Source organism: Bombus vancouverensis, chromosome 5 (genome assembly GCF_051014615.1).
Source record: "Bombus vancouverensis nearcticus chromosome 5, iyBomVanc1_principal, whole genome shotgun sequence".
Lineage (NCBI taxonomy): Eukaryota > Metazoa > Arthropoda > Insecta > Hymenoptera > Apidae > Bombus > Bombus vancouverensis.
In genome coordinates, this window is record NC_134915.1 from 7,329,107 (window position 1) to 7,337,964 (window position 8,858).

Here is an 8,858-nt window from a genome sequence, read left to right on the forward strand (position 1 = left end):
TGTCCGCCTCTTCTGTGAGCGAGTTATGCTCGCAAAAGAACGGGCAGAGAAAAGGAGAGGCAAAGAAAGGGAGAGAAAGAGGAACTCTCACCCTCGTAAGCTAACGCAATGGAGGGGGATGGCGGTCCGGCGGCCTAGAGCCGCTTCATCGCCGTCCCAACGGATCGTGACTCCAAGGGGGGATGGACCTAGGAGCAATGGTCCCCCCTAGCGCCAAACTCAACAGTTAGGGGAATTTTTAGGACTGGCTCGATCAAGAGGACGCGAGAGGAGAGTGCAACGGAAAGATAATTCGTAAGATGTCCCCGAAGCACTCCTGTCTCACGCGTAGGATGGTCATCGTGGAGTTTTAGTCGGTAAGAGTCCGACACTACTCTGCTGTTGCCCATTATTAGCAGCAGCAGAGTGTCCATGAGGATTTCTCATTCAGATATGATAACACCGAATTATATATTGAAGAATGCAAGGTAATAGAAATTAAAAAAAAGCATTAAGAATAACAGCAAGCGAAAGCCATTGAGTCAGAAAAGGAACTAGTAAAGGAGTGCATAAAGGAAAGAGAGAAAATCTGGGGAAATGACCAAGAAGAAAAAAGAGCAAGAAAGAGAAAGAAAGGACTAGAAGAGGTGAGAAATGGAGAGACACAGATGGAAGCAAAAGAAGAGCGAGAAAGGATGACAGTAGACCAAATTATAGAAGAAAGGAGAAAGAGAGGAGCAGAAAAGAGGGGCAAAAAGTTACCAAAATACTTAGTAGGGAGGATGAAGTGGAAGGACAGAAAAATATTAGCAATGTAGCAGCACGCGAGCAGGACAATTCAAATCCTGTTGTTACGCCGCCTAAAACATCTGCACGCCAGCCCGCGCGACCGGACAACAACCGACCTGCGTAACGTCACTTCGACCCTCAATAAACCTAAGGACCCACCATAACTTTCATTTCCCTGTATTGTTTCGCCATGTGTCTTCAATCCGTTTGTCTTGAAGAATTTCTAAAGCTTAAAAATATTCTCGAAACACAGTCGGTTTTTAGAGAGGTCCTTGGGTTTATTAGTTGCACTTAAAACACGGAGAAAGCGGGTATGCACCCATTAGGAAAATCCGAATAGCCCTGTAATAAAACAAGCTAGGTTTTTCTCACGCACACAGTCATCTATCCACCACGATGGTAGGAGACTCCCTACTCATCCCTTCGAGCAGTAGTGCAGGTCATGACCAATCGACACCGCGGTTCGTTACCCTCACTTTTCCTAACGAAAGTGGGAACAACGAATCCGCGTTCTTTAGGCACAGGGGCACACCCACACCGAACTTTTCTTCCGTATTAGAAAAAGAGCGACAGACAGTCTAAAAACTAACGCCTAACGCGGCAGTCTACACATAGCGCGAGAGTCGCATACTTCACGCAAATCTTTTGTCGGTTTTCGGTGTTGTCGAACATACATCTTCTTTCCTAAATATATTATAGTGCTAAGTCCATTAATACATTAATTTCCATTATAAGAGCCCTGCTCTAGCGTACATATCTATCGCATCTTCGTGCGACAAGTTGTTAACTATTTATTTCTCTACGTCAGTGTAATCTAAGTGTTGGAAATATATAATTTATAATTCTGTGAATCACAGTGTTATACAAACTCAATCACCCCTATTATCTCAACGGAAATCAGGGGATCGATCAATTCGTGGTGTCGATTGTTATAATCGTAGCGGGGATTTATGACCCCCGTTGACGTCTCTCCTCGCGATTACGTCTCCCCGCAATTGGTCGAAATTACATGGTCCTTCGAGCCGGATTTCGTTCCGCCAAAAAGTGCACTGACAAGTGACTATACAGTGTCGCGTGAAATCCAAGTTCCAACCACTTAGTCAACTGATCAAGGGAACCGCCATCGGAGAGGAGCACCTCCGTCGCTCAGCATCTACACGAGCCCACGCCGCATCGTAACGATTATCAACCGAATCCCAGATCAACGTCCATTTGATCAAGGTAAGATCGTTCATATTATTAAAATCAAATATGGCCCAAGCTGAACCAATCAGCACGTTACGGCGGAGACGAGGCGCCCTAGCCGGTCGACTTGCAACCATAAGGCGCGAACTCGATGAATACGTAGCGTCTGGGAAGGCAAACAGAATCTTCCTAACATCTTGCCGCAGCTCGTTCGATGAACTTTGGAGGAGGATACTCGCGGCTCAAGAAGAGTTAGATGGGTTAGATGAGGGGGAAGATGCGCGTGTAGCTTCGTTATCGCAAGAGCATCGGGAGCTTGACATGCGGTTCCTAGGTCTCTTTGAGCAAATGTCAGCAACAACAAAAACAGGCGAGACATGCCGGAAACCAGAGCCGACCACCTTTCCAGAGGTCCGCGTGCCCCAATTCGACGGTGCCCTCGAGAACTGGACCTATTTCTACGACACGTTCTCATCCATAGTGGACCGTAACGAAAGTTTGACGAATGTCCAAAAGTTCCAACATCTACGCTCATCTATAACTGGACGGGCCGCACAGAGTATCCAGTCACTAGAACTCACAGAGGCCAACTATCCCATCGCGCTTGACACACTGAAGGATAAGTTCAATTGCCCCCTCCAAATCTGCATGCGCCATTGGAATTTGATGCGCAACTACCCGGAAATCAAAAAGGAAACTCCAGAAGCCCTAGAGGATTTATTGGGAACAATCGGCGTAAATCTAAAGGCGCTCGAACACCTAAAAGAGCCCGTCACATCAAATATAGCGATTATCGAATTGATCGAGTCGAAATTGCCCTCGTCCAGTCTGCGTAAATGGCAACGCACACTGCCCCGCCAACAGGTGCCATCCTATCAGCATCTGATAGACTTTCTCAAAACACGGGCGAACGGGACTCAACTCCTCTCTAAAGCGAAGGAATCAAAAGGGTCAACCCACAAACACCACAGTCAGCGAACAACCATACCGCATGGGCGAACCCTTGCTACAACCAGCAGAACGGTGGTGTGTCCGACCTGCAACGGACCTCACGAGATCAGACACTGTAAAATCTTCAAGGCCAAATCATCGACCAAACGTTTTCAGATCGTGAAGAAGGCATCGTTGTGTATAAATTGCCTAGGCAGAGGACATTCGCCGACACAGTGTACATCGGGTTCGTGTCGTATCTGCGGTCACCAACACCATACTTATCTACACCGCGAACAAACCCAGGTAGACTCACGGTCGTCGAGCGGTCGATCGGCAAGCGGTTGGTCGCCGAGCAGTCGGTCGTCGGACAGTCGCTCATCGAGCGGTCGGATGTCGGGCAGTCGCGCACCGAGCGGTCGGTCGTCGGGCAGTCGTTCATCACACAAGCGAGCCTCCACCGAACAATCACCATCTGGATCATCGAAGTCGCGGTCATCCCACAAGTCGAGGCGAACATCCGACACTTCACGGAAACATACATCTTCGGCTCCAGGAGGTACGAAAGAGCATGCCTCGTACGAGTCATGCTCAGCCCGGATCAAGAACCCCAACTTCCTCGTCCAAGTCCCAACCGGGGCAAAACTGACTGTCTGAGACTACGACAGCAAGGGGGATCGGACTAACAAACACATCTCCCCACACCCCTCTGCATCATAATCTGTTGGCCACAGCACAGATCAAGGTTTTGAACAAACAGGCACAACCAATCCGAGCCCGAGCCTTACTCGACACTGGGTCGAGCATGAACTTCATGACCGACAAGCTCGCGAATTCCCTCGGTATAAAGCAAAGGAGATGTGCGATCTAGATCGGAGCCCTCGACAATTTGAGCACCACGGCAAAACGATACACTACGGCCACAATCACGTCGACGGACGGCAAGTATAAGAAAACATTGAGATTTCTTGTTATCCCAGCCATATCGACCTTCATACCAAGCGAGCCCATCGACCCCTCGAGTCTGGGATTACCCAGAAATATTCAACTAGCCGATCCACAATTCCATTGCCCAGCCCCGATCGATGTCTTACTTAGTACCGGATCAACATTTGCGTCGCTGTGCATCGGGCAGGTCAATCTGGCGCAACCAGGCGAACCTGAACTACGTCTACAAAAAACACGGTTCGGCTGGGTAATCGGGGGGAGTCCAACGTCCCAAACCGCGATAAATACGTTCCACGCAACCACAACGGCTCTGCAAGAGGACCTCGCACGGTTTTGGGAGATCGACGAGGGACCGGCCACTACTCATCTTTCGGAATCTGAACGACTATGTGAAGAACATTTCCGAAACCATGTCCGACGAACCAAGGAAGGCAGATACATCGTTGCATTACCATTCAACGAAAAGCTTTCCTCACTAGGGTCATCGAAGGCCGCTGCAATGAGCAGGCTCGCCTCTCTTCATCGTCGATTCCAACGCGACAAACAATATGAAACCGCGTATAGTGCTGTGATCCAAGAATATTTAGACTTGGGTCATATGACGAAGATCAACACGGATCACGCCACCGACCACGGATATTATTTACCACATCACGGCGTGATTAAGGAATCGAGCGACACCACCAAGCTCCGGGTTGTGTTCGACGGCTCAGCATCAAGTACCACGGGAGTGTCTCTAAACGACGCCCTTCATACGGGCCCGAAATTACAAGAAGACCTGAGAAACATCCTATTGAGATTCCGGTCATTTCAATATGTCCTTACCGGCGATATCAAGAAAATGTACCGTCAATTCATCCTACGTCCAGAAGATCGTCCTTATCAAAAGATTCTGTGGCGTGCCGACAACGGAGAGATCGAAACATACCGACTCAATACCGTAACGTTCGGTCTATCCGCAGCCCCGTATCTGGCCATCCGATGTCTCAAACAGTTGGCAGAAGACGAGGGACCTCGATTTCCGAGAGCAGCGCAGATCCTACGGGGAGACTTCTATGTCGACGATGCGTTGACCGGAGCCGATACGAAGGACGAAGCCTTATCAGTCAGGAATGATCTCACGAAATTACTTAAGCTAGCCGGTCTAAATATCCGCAAATGGGCATCAAACGATCGGGATCTGCTACGAGGGCTACCTGAGGAAGACACCAACCAGAAATTACATCTCGGTGAGTCATCCACGTTAAAAACACTCGGCGTCTTTTGGGATTCAGCCGACGATGCCATACTATATTCGGTCAAGACGATCAGTGACACTTCCCGAGTCACAAAGCGATCAATCAGTTCAGTCATCGCATAAATCTATGATCCACTAGGATTGCTCGCGCCGGTAATCGTTCGAGCAAAAATAATTTTGCAACAAGTCTGGACATTGAAGGTAGATTGGGACGAATCCCTTCCGACAGACGTACACACAGAATGGATCAAATACCACACCCAATTGCCGTTGTTAAATGCGGTAAGGTTCCCTCGGAAGACCATCATAGAATCGGCAACGAAAATTGAGCTACACGGATTCTGTGACGCTAGCGAAAGGGCATATGGGGCGTGCGTCTACGTGCGGACGACGGACCGAAAGAACAATATTTGGACTCGACTCCTCACGGCGCGGTCGAAGGTAGCGCCGCTCAAATCGCTCTCCATACCACGTCTCGAATTAAGCGGGGCACTTATTTTGACGTCCTTGATTTCGTCAATACGATAGGCCCTGACGACCAAGATATCGCGGATAGTAAACTGGACTGACTCCACCATCGTGCTCCATTGGATCAGGTCTTCGCCGCACACCTTGAAAACATTTGTGGCGAATCGAGTCGCTGAGATACAGACCAAGACCAATATCTCCGACTGGCGTCATGTGCCTACCGACGATAATCCAGCGGATCTCATCTCCCGAGGCCAGACGCCCAAGGAATTCCTATGTCCGCCCATTTGGAAAAACGGGCCAAGGTGGCTCCTGCAAAGCGAAAACTATTGGCCGGTCTGGAGCCCGACACCGGTAGTCGACCTCCCGGAGCAAAAAAAGACAATCTGTCTGAGGACGAATATTAACGACAATACACTCCTCCATCGTTACTCGTCTTGGCCAAGACTAATAAGAATCGTCGCCCGGTGTCTTCGATGGAGACATAAGCAACACCGATCTGCCCATCTCACCACAGACGAACTGACTGCAGCGCACAACAGACTAATAAAAATATTACAATCCAGTCATTTCGCGCCTGAAATTCGGATCCTCCAGAAAAATCGAAGCGAGGACGTTGGAGGGAAACTACAGCCATTAAACCCCTTCCTCGACGAAGATGGGCTACTCCGGGTAGGAGGACGACTAACCAACTCCGCCATACCCTTCAGCCAAAAACACCCGATCATCCTACCGAAATCCCCGGTGACAGAGCTAATTATAGAGCAAGAGCACCGGAACAATCATCACACAGGGACAGAAGCTACACTATACGCGGTGAGACTGCGCTATTGGCCAATCGACGGCCGTAGCCAGGTATGGCGCACTCTCAGAAGGCGCAGAAGAACCGACGTAAAATCAAGACGTACGCCGCCATATTCGTTTGTCTGGCGACAAAGGCGGTCCACATAGAGTTAGTCAGCGACCTAACCACCGACGCCTTCTTGGCCGCGCTACGCCGTTTCATCTCGCGGCGAGGATACTGCGCAACGATCCTCACCGACAACGGCACCAATTTCGTCGGGGCTAACCGGGAGCTGCAAGAACTCCGGACCCTATTGCAGTCCGACGACCACCAGGATAGGCTACAGAATTTTCTCGCCGATCGACAAATACAATGGCGTTTTAATCCTCCGAACTCACCACATTTTGGCGGCTTATGGGAAGCCGCGGTTAAAGCGTTCAAACGCCATCTCATCCGCGTGGTCGGCACGGAGCTCCTGACCTTTGAGCACCTCAACACCCTTGTGATCGAAATTGAAGCCATTCTCAATTCACGCCCACTGACTCCCATCTCATCCGATCCGAAAGATCCTCCTGTCCTCACTCCCGGACATTTTCTAATCGGTGACACACTAACCAGTTTACGGGAGCGTGATTTCAGGACAGTTCCATCAGGCCGGCTATCCAATTGGCAGCGCATTCACCAGATTAAGCAGCACTTCTGGAGCAGATGGTATCGAGAATATCTAAATGAGCTAACCCGCCGCAACAAATGGGACAAGGGCAAACATAACATTCGTGAAGGCACCGTAGTAATCCTCAGGGAGTGCCCTCTATGTAGTGGCCTTTGGGCCGCGTAATCAAGGTCCATCCAGGAGCCGACGGAATCATCCGGACCGCTACCGTGCAGACGGCAACAAGCATCCTGGACCGCGGTGTCAAAAGACTGGTCCCCTTACCCATCCACCCAGATCCAGACGAGGCCGAACGTCCACACGGAGCGAAGGAGGTCACCAACGACGTACCTGATTCCACAGCCAGAATTTGATCGGTGCCCTCTCAACGGGGGGAGGATGTTACGCCGCCTAAAACATCTGCACGCCAGCCCGCGCGACCGGACAACAACCAACCTGCGTAACGTCACTTCGACCCTCAATAAACCTAAGGACCCATCATAACTTTCATTTCCCTGTATTGTTTCGCCATGTGTCTTCAATCCGTTTGTCTTGAAGAATTTCTAAAGCTTAAAAATATTCTCGAAACACAGTCGGTTTTTAGAGAGGTCCTTGGGTTTATTAGTTGCACTTAAAACACGGAGAAAGCGGGTATGCACCCATTAGGAAAATCCGAATAGCCCTGTAATAAAACAAGCTAGGTTTTTCTCACGCACACAGTCATCTATCCACCACGATGGTAGGAGACTCCCTACTCATCCCTTCGAGCAGTAGTGCAGGTCATGACCAATCGACACCGCGGTTCGTTACCCTCACTTTTCCTAACGAAAGTGGGAACAACGAATCCGCGTTCTTTAGGCACAGGGGCACACCCACACCGAACTTTTCTTCCGTATTAGAAAAAGAGCGACAGACAGTCTAAAAACTAACGCCTAACGCGGCAGTCTACACATAGCGCGAGAGTCGCATACTTCACGCAAATCTTTTGTCGGTTTTCGGTGTTGTCGAACATACATCTTCTTTCCTAAATATATTATAGTGCTAAGTCCATTAATACATTAATTTCCATTATAAGAGCCCTGCTCTAGCGTACATATCTATCGCATCTTCGTGCGACAAGTTGTTAACTATTTATTTCTCTACGTCAGTGTAATCTAAGTGTTGGAAATATATAATTTATAATTCTGTGAATCACAGTGTTATACAAACTCAATCACCCCTATTATCTCAACGGAAATCAGGGGATCGATCAATTCGTGGTGTCGATTGTTATAATCGTAGCGGGGATTTACGACCCCCGTTGACGTCTCTCCTCGCGATTACATCTCCCCGCAATTGGTCGGAATTACACCTGTTGTTGTTTTGCTTCGGAGTATCAAGACCGTTAGATCACAGGTATTGTAACGAGTAATGAACTCCGAGCAAAAGAATGTCACCGCTACTTTCAACCGTCAAACGCAGTCGAGTTCAAATTTTCCGACTGTCCCCTGACCAGTATAAATAAACAGACGCAATCACGAGCGAGAGAGTTCACCGAACAGAGTCGAGGAGTATTAACGTATAAACAAGCATAGCAGTGATCTACAAAGTTTCTCCGAGTATTTACCGGGTATTTATTCCGTAACTTATACTTGTACCAGCGGACTCACAATTCGTCTGTAATTTATTTATTTATTCGAAAATATATTTAACGGATTGCGACGGCAATAATTCGCTTTCGTTATTTTGCTCAACCAGAATCAGATCAATCCTCCACAACAGTAATAAGAAAAAAAAGACCAAACGAGACTGGAGAAGGACTAATAGAATTGAAGACAATAATGGAAAAGAAAAAGGGCAGTACAAGACAGGGAGGAACGACAATAAGGAAGCACAGCAAGGAGACA

General features: G+C 48.7%; 2 protein-coding genes across 2 annotated transcripts; both read left to right on the forward strand.

The window, feature by feature from the left end:
* Window positions 1-2,019: 2,019 nt before the first annotated feature.
* On the forward strand, window positions 2,020-5,637 carry LOC143302708 (uncharacterized). The gene is made up of 4 exons (XM_076618685.1): window positions 2,020-3,189; window positions 3,755-5,060; window positions 5,208-5,350; window positions 5,422-5,637. The coding sequence occupies exons 1-4, from the start codon at window positions 2,020-2,022 to the stop codon at window positions 5,635-5,637; spliced, it is 2,835 nt and encodes a 944-aa protein (XP_076474800.1).
* A 756-nt stretch (window positions 5,638-6,393) lies between these two features.
* LOC143302709 (uncharacterized) lies at window positions 6,394-7,158 on the forward strand. The gene has a single exon (XM_076618686.1). The coding sequence runs from the start codon at window positions 6,394-6,396 to the stop codon at window positions 7,156-7,158; it is 765 nt and encodes a 254-aa protein (XP_076474801.1).
* The last annotated feature ends 1,700 nt before the right edge of the window (window positions 7,159-8,858 follow it).